Source organism: Podarcis muralis, chromosome 16, assembly GCF_964188315.1.
Source record: "Podarcis muralis chromosome 16, rPodMur119.hap1.1, whole genome shotgun sequence".
Taxonomy (NCBI): Eukaryota; Metazoa; Chordata; class Lepidosauria; order Squamata; family Lacertidae; genus Podarcis; species Podarcis muralis.
In genome coordinates, this window is record NC_135670.1 from 12,685,098 (window position 1) to 12,700,775 (window position 15,678).

A 15,678-nucleotide genomic window follows, 5' to 3' on the forward strand; every position below is an offset into this window, starting at 1 on the left:
TGTGTGTGTGTGTGCGCGTGTGTGAGCGTGTGCATATGCATGGTACACACACACACACATAGAGCGAGCGAGCAAAGGAGCAGGTGTCTGTTTAGACAATGCAGTTGCTTTGTCGTGCTCCAGTGGGAGGGCAGGATGGGGGTGGGGTGAAGAAGGGAAAGGGAATGGGGAAGAATAAATGTAAGAGCAGGATTTCCCCTGTGTGACTGTGACTGTGGTAGACGGGTCTGTGTGCATGACTCCTGTATAGGCTGCTATAGTTTTTTGCGGAGGGGATTAGTGTGCATGTGTGAATAGATATTTGAATGACTGACTGACAAGAGGATGTGATTTAAGAGACATCACTTACATGTGGAGTGAGAGTAGAGGTAGTGAACTTTCTGCTGTCTTTGTTATTCATTGTGCTAAGGGTGTAGCTCATAGTTCTTGAAATTTTGGGATGAAGGCAGAGTGAGAGAATAGAATGCTGGATTTGGTGTGGTGTTTGGGGTTGAGGGGGGAAATGGTTTGGTTAGTGACCGCTGGGAATGTTTGTTTTTCCATTTCAGTTTCTCCCTTGATCCATTTACCTTACCCAGGCCTGCTCTGTTTTTCATGCCTTTTGTGACAGCATGTCATGCCGTTAGAGGACTGTGTTTGTCCGGTCCTTGCTGCAGGAAGCAAACTCCCTTCCATAGCTGCCTGTACTGAATGGATTTAGCCCTTGTCTGACTAAAACACTGTGTCCTCCTAGCGTGGTTAAGGCCTAAATAAAATGGTTTTTCCTCTGTTATGCAGCTGCTCATGCCAGCAGATCTAAACTGCCACAAAGGCTGAAGGGGCTTGTGGTGTTAGGTTTGCCGAGCTGCAAGAGGTATCAGTTTCATCGTGTGTGTATTACACTGGCCTAGGTGTGTGTACAAATGTGTGCATATGCTCTACAGTTTTACATGCTTCCACGTCCCTTATTCTCATTGTTAGCCACTTGGGTTCAAATTCTAGCCCAGCCACATATATTGTAAACACACACACACACACACACACACAGAAAAAGGAGACACATCTGCTTACAGTCCAGGAGCCATCTAGATTCACAAGGTACACTTAGGAAAATCTGTTTCTTGGTCTCTAATCTCTAGCTAGGAATATCAACAATGTGCCTCAGCGAGCTTTGAGATTTTGTTGCTGTAGAAAGCAGAAGTTGTGTGCTTCTACATCCTCTTCACTACAGCTCTCCAATGCCACAAATCCCCCTCCTTTGTGTAGGGAAGAGAGAAGCCTGTAATGCTTCCTAGATGATGGACTACAGCTCCATACACCATAATCAATCAGGCACAGTGTCCCCCCCCCCTTCTATACACGACTGTCCCCTCTTATTCTGTCCTCTCATGGATTCTATAAAATACAAATTAAAACCAGGTTCCACAATTGAGCTGAAGATGGGATGATAGCCCATCTCAGGACACAAAACCAGAGTAACTGCTCTCCTTTGCAGAAGCAGCCAAGATAGAAAACCCTGACCCCTGCATTCCATTCCAGCTAATTGACCAGGAAACAAACAAGACTCCAGAGACAGGGTGGATGGCCTCAGCTCCCAGAGTCCTCCCTCCCTTCCTGCCAGCTCAATCCCCTCTCCCCCCACTGCGCTCCCCACCACCTCCACCGTACAGGGCTGGAAGGCAGCCTAGGACCTGAGCTCCTTTGACACATCAAAGAGCTGCTACAAAGAGTCTGTGAACAAACAGAATTCCCTACTAAAATTCTCCCCTTTGCTTCCTCCCGGCTTCCAAGCAGCAGGGTTGGGGAAGAAGCTATTGTTCCTCCTCTGCTCTCTCCTTCCAGCAGGGAATTTCTCTGTCATGTTGACAGTGCCATGCCTCTTTGCACCCAGGCGCAGTTTTGTCACCTTGCTTCTCTCCGCCACCCACCACAGCCCTCCTCAACCAGCCATTATTTTATGGCCCTGTTTAGCCATGCTCTTTCAGATCTCCACAATATTTTTTAGCCCTCCTGAATCATTAGTCTGGCTGCCTTGGAGGCTGGTAGTCTATTCCCACAGTGAATCCTATTGCGAGTAAAATGACAGGAAATAAGAGAGGCTGATATTTATGAAATGGAAGAAGAGAGAATGCCTGAAACAACCAAAAAGGGAAAGCAGGGGGGCATCACCACGTGAATTTTTGTAGAAATCACCGAAAGTTCTAGCAGGCTGACGGGAAATGTGGGGAAAGGACCTAATGTTAAGCAGGCTGGGGTAGGCAGAGAAAGGATGAATAGAGGAAAGCATGGTAGAGTTTTTTGGGTTAGCAGCTGGTAATTGGATGGACAATTTACCTGGAGTCCTGGATCACCATGCGAAGGAGGGGTAGAGTTAGGTAAACCCAGGTCTTAAAAGTTAGGCAGCGTACACCCCACACATTAAAAACACACCCCTCCCCCCAAACTCATGAGAAGGGTGCTGGGAATTGTAGTTCTGTGAGGTGTAAATTAAAGTTCCCAGCACTATGAGTCGGGAGTGCTTAAGTGCTTGGTGTGTAAAGAGCCTAAATCTGTGGCTCCCTTTAAGGACCCTTTTCATACCTTATGCAATTCTTCCTCAGGAACTCTTACTCACTCTGGCCAACTCACACTGAGTGCCTATTGCTAGAAACAATTAAATGGACCTCCTCTCTCCTAGATACACATTGCCAAATACTTAAATCAGTTTGCTTCAAGTGGGGGATGGGAGAGGAGGTAGGGAAAAGATTGTCTTTGATTGGGAACATGGACACAGGACTAGCAAGGGGTGTGGCCTGAGGAGAGTCCCATGGACCTGAGTTTCTCCACAGTGTTAAATGCACAACCACCATTCAGTTTAATCTTGAATGTAGCCAGGAAGTGGCTTAAATCCCCCACCCCCAACACTGACATTTGCAGTGTCACTTCTGCAAGACATCCCACAGGATTGGTTTGAATCCAAGTGGCTACCTGATATGTTGTATTTTCCTTGTAAATCAGTTTATTATTATCCATCTTATAAGAGAAAAGGACTAGAATAATATTTTTAACTTGCGTGTAATGGGTTTTTTAAGAACATTTGCTTTTTGTTTCTTCACTATGGTATATATTCATAGACACAGGTGTGCAGGGCTGGGCCAAGACATTTTGTCACTGCAGGCAAAATGCTCTGCTGCCCCCCCCCAGCAGATCCAGGTCCCTGCGCTCACCCAGTCCCTGCAGTCTAGCACTGCAACTGTACCCTCACCTGTGGCTGTGCCCATGCTGCCACCATGACACAGTGGCAAGGGTGCAGCTGCAAGGGCAATGGTGCTGTGATGGTGGTGAAGGAAGCCCTGGTGGGGCTAGCAGGCACACAACAATGGGGGAGGGGAGGGTTGGATCCGCTACCTGAAGCAAATGGCTTCACCTCGTTTTGTGCATGGGCTGCTCCTGTGTGCAGTAAACCTTGTGTAAGGGCTACCATTTTATCCTTATCCATGAGTGAGACCACCGAAGAGAATTTAGACAGAAGCAGCCCAACCATGAGGAAAGGTTAATTGACTGCCTTAGGCAGCTGATTGTGGTGTGGCAGAGGAGAAAAGGGTCTGATCTGATGAATAGGACTCACAACCATTGGTAATTCTATTACATAGGCTCCCCTGAAATGAATGCGAACTGCGCAAGAACATTATAGTGTGTTGCTCGTGTTCATTTCAATGAGCCTAGTAAAGGGCAACTTCCTTCTCAACTAATTGTGCCCCTCTGTGTAGAGGGTGGGGTGAGTGGGTTCATTTGGGTTTTCCTAGTTCTGTTCTGCAGAATTGCAGAGCTATCCAGATTGAAGCTGTCTTCTAAAAAGCCGTGTGGTGGAGATAGTGATGCCAAGGGAATAGGTCAATCTGATATAGGGGTGTGGACTTGTTTTCTCTCACTTTGGAACTCTCCCATACACAGCAGCCAAAGCTCTACATAGTGAGCATAAAATGACAGCTAAGTGAAATTTGGAGAGTGTTAGATGACTTCACAGTTATGTGTCTTATAAAGATGCTACTGTTCTGCTGCTACCAAACAGTGCCTTTCTCCTGGATAAGGAGAAAGTGAGAGAAGCCAGATTAGAGCAGAAGCAATGGAGGGGGAAGAGAGACTTTCCCACGTGTCTCCTGCTGGGAATTGAATATCAGCATCTCACGGCACCTTCTCCTCATTCGCTACAAGGGGAACAGACTTCCTCCATCCTTCACCCCTTTGAAGAAATGGGAATTCTTTTCTTTTCTCTCTTCTTTAAGACAGAGCAGCTTGTGCTTTCAGAGGACTGATGTGCTCCCTCCCCGCTCCTGACCTTTTCCTCCCCATTCTGCACATCTGGCCTCCACCCTCCCCTTTCTGCGCGCCTCTTGCCCCTGCGTGCCTCCTCTGGCCAGATGTGCAGGCAGGCGGAAGAGTCTGAGGGGAGGTGCTAAGGCAGAGAACTGGAACTACTTTCTCACAGCAGCAGCAGGAGCAGCAGCAGCAGCAGGAGCAGGAGCAAGAGCAAAGCAGCCACAGACTCATTGTGTGAGAGGGAGGGAAAAAGAGATGGTGGCGGCAGCAGTAGGAGACGGCAGCGCCTGCAAATAATCCTCCTCATGCAACTTTTCCTTTAAGTGCCTCACACGCACGCGGGAGGCTTTCCTCCTGATCCTTCTTCTCTTTCCTGGTGATAAAAACTGGGACTCTGGAGAGGATATTCCCTTTTTGTACAAGTTACTGCAGCTCTGAAGAAGAAAAGAAAAGGACTGATCTTTTTTTGAGGGGGGGGGGGCTTAGGTAGACTTTTAGGGACCAAAGGACTTCTCCCCCTTTTACGTTTCCCTAGGATTTTTGAGGTGATATTTCCTCCTTCCCCCTTCTTCTTTTTGCAGATTGGAGGATCTTAGCTGGAGAAGCAGCTTATTTTAGAAGTTATCTTTTTTAGGTTGCTGCTCCCCCAAACACACATCCTATTCCAGGTGTTAAGCTCCCCACTTTCTCAGAGCATCTCCTACATAACTTCAGCAGTACCGAGTTCCCCCTCATGGTTCATACCCATTACAAGGAAGTTTACAGTAACTTTGGAATGAGAGACAAAATTTCAGAGTGGGAAAGGAAAACCTGAAGTCTGATCTTTCCTCCCTTTGCACAGAATTTACGTTTAACTCCTACCTTCACTGCAATGGATTTTTACAAGGGGCATTAATTTCCTCCTCTTAATGTTTTAAAGTTGGAAGTTGTGGCAAAGGGGGAGAAGAGACGGCGGAACTTCAATTTTTTTAAAATTGAAATAACACACAAGTATTTCAGTTTCCTGAAAGAGGTACGAAGACTGGAAGGGGAAAATATATCCTTTCCCAGCCTGGTGGTCTGCTGGGACTTGGAAGATGCCTTCCGTAATGGAAAAATCAGGGATCCTGTCCAGAAGCCGGTCCAAGTCAGCCACCAACGGCAACCACCAGAACTCAGAAGATGACAGCAGTGAAGAGGAACACTCCCACGGTAAGCCAAGCTGAGCTACATGCTATGCTCACACGAGGAGTTATTAAAAGTGGCTGTTTCTCAAGACTTCATTGTACTCAAGGGGGTGGGAGGATTTGAACCAATGGATGCGTGGGGTTGAAGGTCTAAGATGCCCCAGTTAAAAAGAGGGCTGAGAGAATCCACTGTGCTGTGCTGCGGTGGAACAAAGAGTTTGGTATCAGGGACCCTTTTGGAGCTGGACTTCAGGCCACTGAGCTCATGACACCAATGGCTTTAGTTTGGCTCTTTCCAATAGAGGGGAAAGGCCTTTATTAGGCTCACCTTGCCCTCTACTGGCCACAGAGTGAGAGTGGGCGTGGGAGAGGGAGAGCTGGTAACACAAATGGGGGGGGGGGTGCAGAGAGAAATCTGGCTCCATGAGGGCTGTGGGGTGAGGTTGTGGGGGCACAGCTGATGGATAATATATCTAAGAAAATGTTTGTTTTGGGGTGCATATGACAGCATGTGAGAAACACGTAACTTGGAAAACTGTAGTTTGTAAAGCAACAGAGATGGTGCAGGGAGAGGGCTAGGAGTGTGCAAAAGAGAGAGTCTTGTCCTGATTGCAGGAAGCAGATGATGAGCTCCTTCAGTGTTGTGACATGAGGCTTCAAAAGAAGAAAGGGGGGCGCACAGGTGTTAGTCTGGCTCAAGGTGTTCCAAAAGGTGAGGTGCTGTTAGTGAAGTGCATCTTCCCAAATGTCCGCCCAAGCATGTGTTATGCTGCTGCTTGGGATCCTTGAATAAAACAGTGTGATAGTTGCCAGGTCACTGTGGTTGGAAGAGACACTTCTTTCCCTTAATCCTTTCCAGTTGCTTCACACTCTAGTGATCACCCACCTATCTAACCTCTGACATTTGATCCTTATTTGCCTGTGTGGTCAGACCCAGAAACAGGATGAGGGTGGGGATCCTCTGCAACTGCCCCTTTCCTTTTTTCCACCTTCACCCATTGGCCAGGTTAACAAAGGAGCCAGCTGGGGGCTAGAATTAGAAAGTTGGTTTGGGTTTGAGCTCATAGCTTTATTGTCCCCAGAGCCCTCCCGTCATCTCTCTCCCCACCCTCCCACCCAAGCTCTGTTATGATTTCCTGTACACCTCTGGCTTTGTTAGGCTTCCTCTTCCACCTCCCTCCATTCTCTGTGGGATGTGGTGGTGGAGGTGGAGGGACAACCCCCCGCCCAGTACTCCACATGTCCACTGGTGCACCTGCAGCTGAACATCTGCTCTAGGAGATATACAGTGCTGTTGATAGGGCTGGATGGGGAGAGACTTTTGTCCATCTGCCACAGGCTATAGATACACAACACAAGTAAAATCGCCCTAGTCAGATTTCATTCTCAAAAAACATTTTGGACAGAAGCTACCTCAGTGTGTCACCTGCATTCCAAGGTGTTTGTATGTGTGTGTTTACCCTGATAGTATAACCATGACCATCCATCCACCAGCAGGTTTTGCTTTAGCTCTCTTGAACTGTTGGATAGGACTGCTGCCTTCTCCAGTTCTCTCTCTCCATCATGCTCTAGTGAGCCGGGTGGTGATGGTGCATGGCCCTAAGGTGGTGTCATTTGTCTTTGCCAACTGACATCCACCCCTCACCCCACCCTGCCCAACACCACCCTAGAGCTGCCAGATGCACTCTTGGGGGAGGTGCAGATGGTGCCCCCAAGATATATCAGGAGAACCATGCCCCTTCCTGCACATGGCCACATGAGGATCCCATCACTGCCATCCCAGAAACTGCTCTGTAGGGCACCGTGTGGGTGTTTCCCAGAATGGATATGGAGCCCTTTCAGCAGACACTCGGCCCCCAGCCCAGCATGTGTTTCTTGGCCCCTCTGCCAGAAAGTGAAAGCTCAGGAGCTCCTTGGCATGACGTTGGCTAAATGTTTCCAGATCTTGCCTGCCGTTCAGCAGCTGCTTGGTAGCTTTTTTTTTTTTTTTTTTTTTAAGGAACAGGAGTTAGCAGAGGGTGGTGGAGAAAATACTAGGCTATCCAAAGTTATAGTGAAAATGGTGCATTTGCTGCCTGGGAAGGTTTCTCAGCAGTAGCCTTTCTCTTGATGTTTCCCTGGAGGGCTCCCAAGGGTCCTTGCTTCTCAAGTGCCAAAGTGCTTCGGGTGGTAGAGGATATGTGCACTGTGTTTGTACCAAGATCCTCCTTATTCATTTGGAAGGCTGCTATGGCTTGCTCAGCCATTTATACTGTTGCCCCCTTGGCCACACCGCCACCACCTTTGAGGATGGAGAAAGGCAGTGATAGAAGGAACACACAAACACTCCACTGCAATATCTCAAGTAGAACCAGGACTCCTCCCAACCAAAACATGCAATTGCCCCTTCATATACAGTAGAAGTCTCCCCCAAATACTATGCTGGACCACTGAACTTAAAAGCAGTAGAGCGTCTCATTCTGCTTCCTGCACTCTCCACATCCCTTGGGAATGTCTCTGGGCATTTGAGGCTATTCAGGCAGGAAGCACCAGCCAAAAGTGAAGGGATGATCCGACTCCTCTCTTGAGGGCTTGTATCGCTGTCTGAGCCAGCCTTTGCCCTCTCTCCCTTGCAGCAGCAGGTCCTTCAAGCTTGTCTTTCTTGTTCCCTTACAGACAGCATGATCCGTGTGGGAGCAGATTATCAAGCTGTGATTCCAGAGTGCAAACCAGGTAAAGGGAGGGGGGGCACATATAAGCATTACAGATTACAGGAGAGGGTTAAGCAAGAAGGCAGTCATGTTCCTGGCTCCTTCAAATAAAGGCTCTGGCTTAACAGTCCTGGTGGATCATTGCATTCTGAGTCCTCCTCCTTCCTAAGTGGAACCTGAGCATTTCCCCCTAAGGTGAACAAGGGCGACGGGTCCCACCCCCACCCTGCTGCACCAGATGGCTTCTCTCTGACCATCCCCCTCCTGCACCTGGCAGCAGCCCGAAGCTCTAATGCAGTCACACTCTCTTCCAGTGCCAAATCTTTGGCGCCTCCTGCTTACAACCACCCTGGTAACGCGTAGCTGCTAGTTTCTGGACCTGGAGGCTCCACCTGTCTTTGCTCTTGGTTCCGGGGTGAAATTATATGTACCTCCTCCCCACATGCTGTCCAAGAGTGAAGGGAGGGGTCCACCAAAGTGTTGGATAATGTGTAATACAGGTGGGGACTGAAGACATGAGCAGACTGAGTGGGCGTGATGGAGGGTGGGGGGTGGTCACCTACCAGGAAAACACAGTGAAAGCTGACTGAGCTGGGATAGCTCGCACTGCTGGCTAGGATACCGGAGAGAGGTTGCGTTTGTGTGGGCACCAAGTCATCCACTGCTTGCTTCAGCACAACAGCATTCCTCTCTCACCACCTTGATTTTCAGCAGCAGCAGCAGATGAACCTATCAGGAGATCCTGCCCAGAGTGCTTAAAGCTTTCTCTTCCCTCTGTCTTTGTAATTCAGAGAGCCCAGCTCGCTACAGCAACAAGGAGTTGAAAGGGATGCTCGTTTGGTCTCCAAATCATTGCGTCTCTGATGCCAAATGTGAGTTGCTCCTCCCTCTTTATTGTGTAAAAAGTGGAAAGGCCAGGTCAGATCAATGGCTGGGGCTGGGCCCTGCGCACTCCTGTGGAGCTCTCCTTCCTTCAGGCCATGTTGGATGTTCCAACAGCCTTTGCTCCCTGGCCTGGATTCTGAACCAGTTCCAGAATCAACCAAGAACCAGCCTGGCTAAAATAGGGGTGGGGGTGGGGAAATGCATTCCATCTTCAGCTGGTAACAGAGCCTCTGATTGACAGCTCCCCCTTCCCCCCCCCTCCCGGGACTCCTAGAAGCAATTACCAAGCGGCTGGTGCGCTGCCTCTGGCTCCTGGGTTATTAATCTGGCTGGTGCAGGCAGGGGGCGGGGAGAGAAATGGTGTTGCTGCCTATGCTGAAGCAGAGAGGCCCAAAGTTGGGGTTCCGTTTGCCCAGGTAGTGCTGTCGCTTTTGAAGAGGGCGGCAAAAGATTGATGCATGGCCAATTGTCACCCCAATGGCTTTGTCATTAAGGGTTTGTGTGAGAATATATCACATGTACATAATATATTTTACAGCCACACTTTCCACTTCTATGGGGGATGCTTCTCCCCTCCTTCCCAAACATGAATTCACATGGGACTGGCAGACACATCTCTTGGGCAGTGCTCTTGTAACACAGATCTAGTGTGTGCTGGACCCTCTGGCCACATGCCTGCTTTTATCTTCCTCTAGAGGGCACACCGCAACATAGCACTTCAATTTTCTCCCCTCTTTGCTAGCAGGAGGGGCTCCTCACCGGAAGCCCCAAAAGTGGTTGTGGATGTCATGGAAGAGGAGATGATCACTGCCATCCCCACCGGACAGGCAGGCAGGCTAGTCAACCACCGAGGGAAAGAGATGTCAGAGGACGAAGCATCTACATCTTCTCTGTTTCCCTCCCCCAGCACTGACGGTTGCCTCTTTCTCCCTCTAGTGGACAAATATATTGCCATGGCCAAGGAGAAGCACGGATACAACATAGAGCAGGTAGGAAAACCAGAACAAACTGGATTCCCTGGGTGGTGCTTCAACAAGTTTTACTTGGAGTAGACTCATTAAAATTACTGGACCTAACTTAGTGGTGGTCATTAATTTCAGTGTAAATCTTAAGTTTAATACAACCCCTTGTTTCTTGACCCTAACTCAACATTTCTGAAATCCTACAAATTCTATAAGAGCAGAGAAAATTACACAAAATTAGACATTGTTTGATCGGGTTAACCAAATTAGATTTATTGGACACTTCATTCCATTTAGCATCAACTTGTAAGCCAGTAAAAGCTTATTGGAAACAATGCTACCCAGTCTTAAGATAGGCATTTTCTCATAGCAAAAATGTGATACCACAGGACCAGGTGTGAGGTTGAGAGATACATTTAAGAGGGATCCCTCCTCCAAGAGCTGACAAACATGCCATTCCATGGCCAAATGTAACCCTTCCTAGCCCATCTCTCTTTCACTGACCTGCTTGCCATCACTATCTTAACCTTGTAAGGTTATCTTCAGAATTGCTAGAAACTTAGGTATCACCAGACTTTCAGGAGCCACATTTTCAGGAGTGACATTCCATTGCTGGGACAGTCACTCCTCTCTCTTACCCATTGCCTTCTTTCCCCCAACAGGCTCTGGGGATGCTGCTGTGGCACAAACACGATGTGGAGAAGTCCCTGGCTGACTTGGCCAATTTCACACCATTCCCTGATGAGTGGACGGTGGAGGACAAAGTCCTGTTTGAGCAAGCCTTCAGCTTCCATGGCAAGAGTTTTGCTCGAATCCAGCAGATGGTATGCGTTCCCCTCTTGCTGGTGTAAGTGGCAGGGTGGCTGGGGTCCAAAGAACAATCCTCTTCTCACGAGTGTCCAGTGCCAGGTTGGTCTCGTCAGGCCCCTTCCGCAGCCCCACTGCCACCTCCTGGCTGTTCCCTGGGTGAGCAGTGATGCAAGTGAAGGAGGGGAGCAGCCTTTCCTCTTGGCCCTGGTTCAGTTGGCCAAGAAGAAGAGGGCAAGGAATGGGAAATAGGGACAGCAGCAAGGTGGAGGTAAGGCTGAGGGTATCTTGCATAAGTCCCTCTCCAAAACTTGTAACCAGATATGTGCCTATATTGACAATTTACAAAACTGTTTTAAGGCCTGCTCTTTGAAATCCTGGGCTGGCTGCACCATGATTTTCCCGTTCTGTATCCCCTTTTTACTCTGTATGGGGAGCCAGCTTGTGCAATTATATGGGCTGATGGTTGTTTCTGGACCAGATTCCCTATTTCACTAGTCCCATTCTGGCACCTCCTGTCTCACACACACAATATACGAATGACCCAGTGCCACAGCTCTACTCATTAACTCTGTATTTGAGCATCACTCCATGGCCTAATTACATGCCTATTAGAATTACCTTGTGCCACACAGTAATTCAGGTTTTGGCTGCCCTCTTCTACTCACCGTTCCTCCTGCGACTCCTTGCTTAGCTTCCTGATAAGATGATTCCCAGCCTGGTGAAGTATTACTACTCCTGGAAGAAAACCCGGAGCAGGACTAGCGTGATGGATCGGCAGGCCCGCAAGCTGCTCAGCAAGAAGGAAAAGGATGACAGGTCAGAGACCAAGAGTGCATGTACATGGGGTGGATGGGCTTAGCAGGCTCGTGAAGGAAAGGGTTTGTAGCAGAGGTAGCTGGGTGGCTGGGCCTGTCACAGAGCCAATAACTTTGCCTTCAACCCCAAAGCAGTTTCATTAGTGGGACCCCACCAATTAATGGAACACTACAAATCAGTTTCTGAGGCAGGGAGCCTGCCCAAACCCAGTTAAGCTGAATATAATGTCAAGATTTGCCCATAAAACCAATTGCAATCTAGCAAGGACAGAACCAGGCAAAACATTGATGGCTTGGAAGTGACTACCTTGTACGCAATTCTTGGGTGGACACAGCCTGGACTTCTAAAACTCCAAGACCCCTGCTTGTGCTAACTACTGCATCACTGTAAACTTGTTTATAAAAAAACCCCAAAGTACATGACAGAATTCCAAACTTTTCTCCTGCAATTTAAGTCTCTCCCACTGCTTGGGAAAAAGTGGGGGCACAAGCAGAGATGGCCAGAAGTTCGTTTTCTCCAGTGAAGCTGAGCCAGGATGCAATGAACAGCAGTAATTACTGCCTCCCAGAAGAGCTCAAAGCAAGGATGGCAATAGCCCAGTAGGGGGAAGAGACCTATTTGGAGAAACCAGAAAAAGACTGCAGGAGAGGCAAGTCATATTCTGGAGCAAGCAGAATAACTTCTAATGTCTGCTGCATTTCCCCTACAGTAATGATGAACTGGAGGAAGGACGGCAGGCTAGTGAGGGTGAATTTGATGCCATGGATCCCAAGAAGGAGGTAAGGGGAATGGCCACTAACAGGTCTAAACTAAGGGTAGCTAAGATAAACAAGGGTCAACATGGTTCCAGTACCTTCAGCGGCAAGAAAACAGGCACTTTGCCATGAAAATGGTTTTTGGTGTGTGTGTTTTTTTAAGTACAGGGCACACAAAGTCCTGAATTTATCAGGATGGAGATGTCATGTGCCAAGGAACATTAAACCACTTAGAAGAGCTATGACAACTGTATGTCAAAAGGAACATACAACTGTATGTCAAAAGGAACTGGGTGGTAGAGGACTGGCTGATACATTAACCTAAGGAAGATGGGGTTGTAACCAGTGAAGTTCTACCTGGGGGGTCGACCCACTGAAATTAACGAACCTAAGTTAGCCATGTCTATTAACTTCAGTGGATCTGTACTGAGTACAACTAGCACTGGATACAACCCAAGGAGTTACCCCTGCCAAGACAGATTACAATCCAGCTCCTCAAGGAAGCAGCATTAAAGGGCATGGGAGGAAGAGCTGCAGTGGGGCAGTAAAAACCATGGTAAATTTGAAGGGAGGTCCTGTTCAGTTTTCTCTCACTCTCATTCTCTCCTCTCCAGCCTAGTTACCAGAAGCCCCTGAACAGCAAGCCAGGGCCTGTGAAGAAGGAGGTACAACTGTCACAGTATCGGCACCACCCACTACGCACTCGCCGGCGTCCTCCCAAGGGCATGTACCTGAGCCAGGAGGACATTACGGGCCTGTCTGCCAGCCCAGACATGGCTGTTCTCACCCTGCGCCACCTGGACTCCCAGCTGGTTTCCCTCAAGCGCCAGGTAGCAAAATCCTAAGTGTGTACACGTGGTCACAACTTGCTGCCTGCCTGCCTCCCTCCCAATGAGCATGCACCGCCCCTTACGGAAAACCTGTTCTTCTTTTCATCTTCCAAAGAATTTGGGCTCTTCAGACTATGGGGGTGGGCAAGGGAGCTGTTGCCTCCTGACCTTCCAGTCTCTGTCCATACTAGGTACAGAGCATCAAGCAGATCAATAGCAGTATGAAGCAGGTGCTAGAAGGTGGAATAGACAAACTACGGCCACCCGAGGTGAGTGTGCATGCGCAGGCAAACTGCCCTTTTTCTGTAATGGTAGTTTCCAGATTTCTCTGTTCGGGGGAGGCATAAGAGGGAGGGAGGCAAAGCTCAGACACGCTCCTTTTCTCCCTTGCAGACAAACATCAAGTTCAATTCACGCTGGACAACAGATGAACAGTTGCTGGCTGTACAGGGTGAGCCTTCAAGGTCCAGCAGGTGGGAGCCCATGCAGCAAAGAGGCGACAGGCTGCCTCCTCTTAGCAATGCAGGGCTGAACTAGGAGAGGATGGATGGGTTATTCCCCTCCGTTGTATCAGAGAAGGATATTGGTCTTTGGGATTTGAGGGCCAGAGTGCAGGTTATGATCACCCTAAAGTGGCACCCTCTGTACCAAATTTCTCCACCATGGATTGGGGGCCTGGAGACACAACAGTAGGTAGCTGGCTTGCTAAATGGTGGCATTTGGTTATGTTGCGGGACGGTGCAAAAATCACTTCTCTTTTCCTGCTCAGCCATCCGAAAATACGGCAAAGATTTCCAGGCCATCGCAGAGGTGATTGGCAACAAGACAGTAGCCCAGGTGAAGACTTTCTTTGTCAGCTACCGGCGCCGGTTCAACTTGGAAGAGGTGCTGCAGGAATGGGAGGCTGAGCAGGAGGGTGGGGGGCCGGCTGCCCCCCAAGGTAGCTCCCCTTCTCAGGACCAAAAGAGCTCTAGCGCTTCGTTAGCAAGCAGTGAGGAAGAAGATGAGGTGAGGAGAGGGGCTGCCCCCAAGTACCAACACGGCACAGACCTCTTGAGCTTCTCCAGCACTGAAGGCTCTCCTTCTGCCCTTTTGCAGGTACAGATCACTGCGGTGTCCCGTTCCCTGCAGCAGCAGCAGCAGCAACCGCCGCCACTGCCCCCTCCGCCGCCACTCCCAGCGTCTCCCCGGCCACCACCTGCTGCCCTCTCACAGCCACCCCCTTTGCTGAGGCCCACACTTCCAACAGCACCCACGCTGCACCGCCAACCCCCACCACTGCAGCAAGGCCGCTTCCTGCAGCCCAGACTGTCGCTCAACCAGCCGCCACCCCCGCTGATTCGGCCAGCCACCTCGCGACAAGCGCCCCGCAGTGGCCAGCACCCCCCATCACTCCTTGGTGGGATAGGAGAGCCCCCTCCCCCCTCCTCCAGCTCCCTCTGAGGAGGGGTTTCAGAGTGCTTCCTTTGACATCTGTGAGCCTGGCTCTACAACAGTCACAGCTGGGATTGGTACAGTCCTCCTCTCCCCCCACAAGGTGTGCGTCGGCTGTGGTGGTCATGTAAAGGGAACAGGGGAAGGAGGGGCTTCGGGGTCCCAAGTGTCATCTGACCCAGTTCAGGTAGCATCCAGAAAGCTGGCAAGGAATCCCAATCCCCATGTACATTGGGGTGGGGGTGGGGTATTTTTTTTCTTGGGAGGGGAGGGAAGAGAAAGGAAGTGATAGGACTAGTAGCTTGGGGTGGGTTTGGATTATGTTTACACTTTTGCAGGATCAGTTGCGTCAGTGCCTGTGTGAATCGGGGATTGGGGGGAGGGCAAGGGGAGGTATGTCAGAGTTGACACAGGTGGAAGCTTGGGGGGAGGGGGAGGAAGGAGGGGAGATTTACACCTGATCAGACTGGATGCAGAGGCAAGAGTGCTCCCAAGTAAAGATGCCCCTCTTTCTGTAGCAGCAATTTCCCTTCCTCTCCAGTTTCTACATGGAGATTTGGAAGGGGGCGGGGGGAGGGAATGAGTGGCAGCTTGCTTTGCTCTGTACTTGCCTGTCCACCTTGCCAGGCAGGAGTCCCTGGCAGCAAAGATGTAACGACTCCCTAAAGAGTAGGATTGGGCAGTCTTCTGTGTACGATTCCCCTCCAAGGCCCCACCCATTGCTGGGAGTCTTTTGTTGTTGTTGTCGTCCATGGAGCATTTTCAATAAAGGTATTTTGTTACAACTGGCTGGTCTTTCCACCCTGTGTCTAGCTCAGGAGGCAATGGAGCATGGGGAAAGTGTGTGGCATTCACAATTGCCCAAATCAAGGCAGAAGATAAATTCTGTGCTCTAGCAAAGGGCTGTCATGTCTCAAGATGCATGTCGGAGATAAGGCTTCCCCCTCCCCTTCTGAAAAACAGGTCTGGAGCTTATGATTTTTCTTCTTTGGCTTTTAATAAGAATGGAAAGGGGAGAATCAGGCAAGCTACTTGGTCACAAGCAAGAGGAA

General features: G+C 49.5%; 1 protein-coding gene across 4 annotated transcripts; it reads left to right on the top strand.

Annotated features, from left to right (window-relative positions):
- Window positions 1-3,773: 3,773 nt before the first annotated feature.
- RCOR2 (REST corepressor 2) lies at window positions 3,774-15,411 on the top strand. Of its 4 annotated transcripts, none has more exons than XM_028711277.2 (12): window positions 3,830-5,469; window positions 8,100-8,156; window positions 8,926-9,006; window positions 9,956-10,008; window positions 10,644-10,805; window positions 11,483-11,607; window positions 12,317-12,386; window positions 12,977-13,192; window positions 13,384-13,461; window positions 13,586-13,643; window positions 13,962-14,200; window positions 14,291-15,411. In XM_028711277.2, exons 1-12 carry the CDS (start codon window positions 5,355-5,357, stop codon window positions 14,633-14,635), a joined length of 1,599 nt encoding a protein of 532 aa, XP_028567110.2. In that variant the 5' UTR covers window positions 3,830-5,354; the 3' UTR covers window positions 14,636-15,411. The 4 variants fall into 4 exon arrangements, with proteins under 4 accessions (XP_077776275.1, XP_077776277.1, XP_028567110.2 ...); XM_077920150.1 differs by lacking the exon at window positions 3,830-5,469 and adding an exon at window positions 5,894-6,156; XM_077920149.1 differs by having other exon boundaries at window positions 3,774-5,469; window positions 13,962-15,411.
- The last annotated feature ends 267 nt before the right edge of the window (window positions 15,412-15,678 follow it).

What these genes read in the sequence shown, in the direction of transcription:
- RCOR2 (XM_077920149.1), top strand. Translation starts at nt 5,355, where the DNA reads ATGCCTTCCGTAATGGAAAAATCAGGGATCCTGTCCAGAAGCCGGTCC. An exon ending in TTGCGTCTCTGATGCCAAAT is followed by an intron (nt 9,007 to 9,955) that starts GTGAGTTGCTCC and finishes TTCTCCCTCTAG; the next exon opens with TGGACAAATATATTGCCATG. An exon ending in CCATGGATCCCAAGAAGGAG is followed by an intron (nt 12,387 to 12,976) that starts GTAAGGGGAATG and finishes TCTCCTCTCCAG; the next exon opens with CCTAGTTACCAGAAGCCCCT.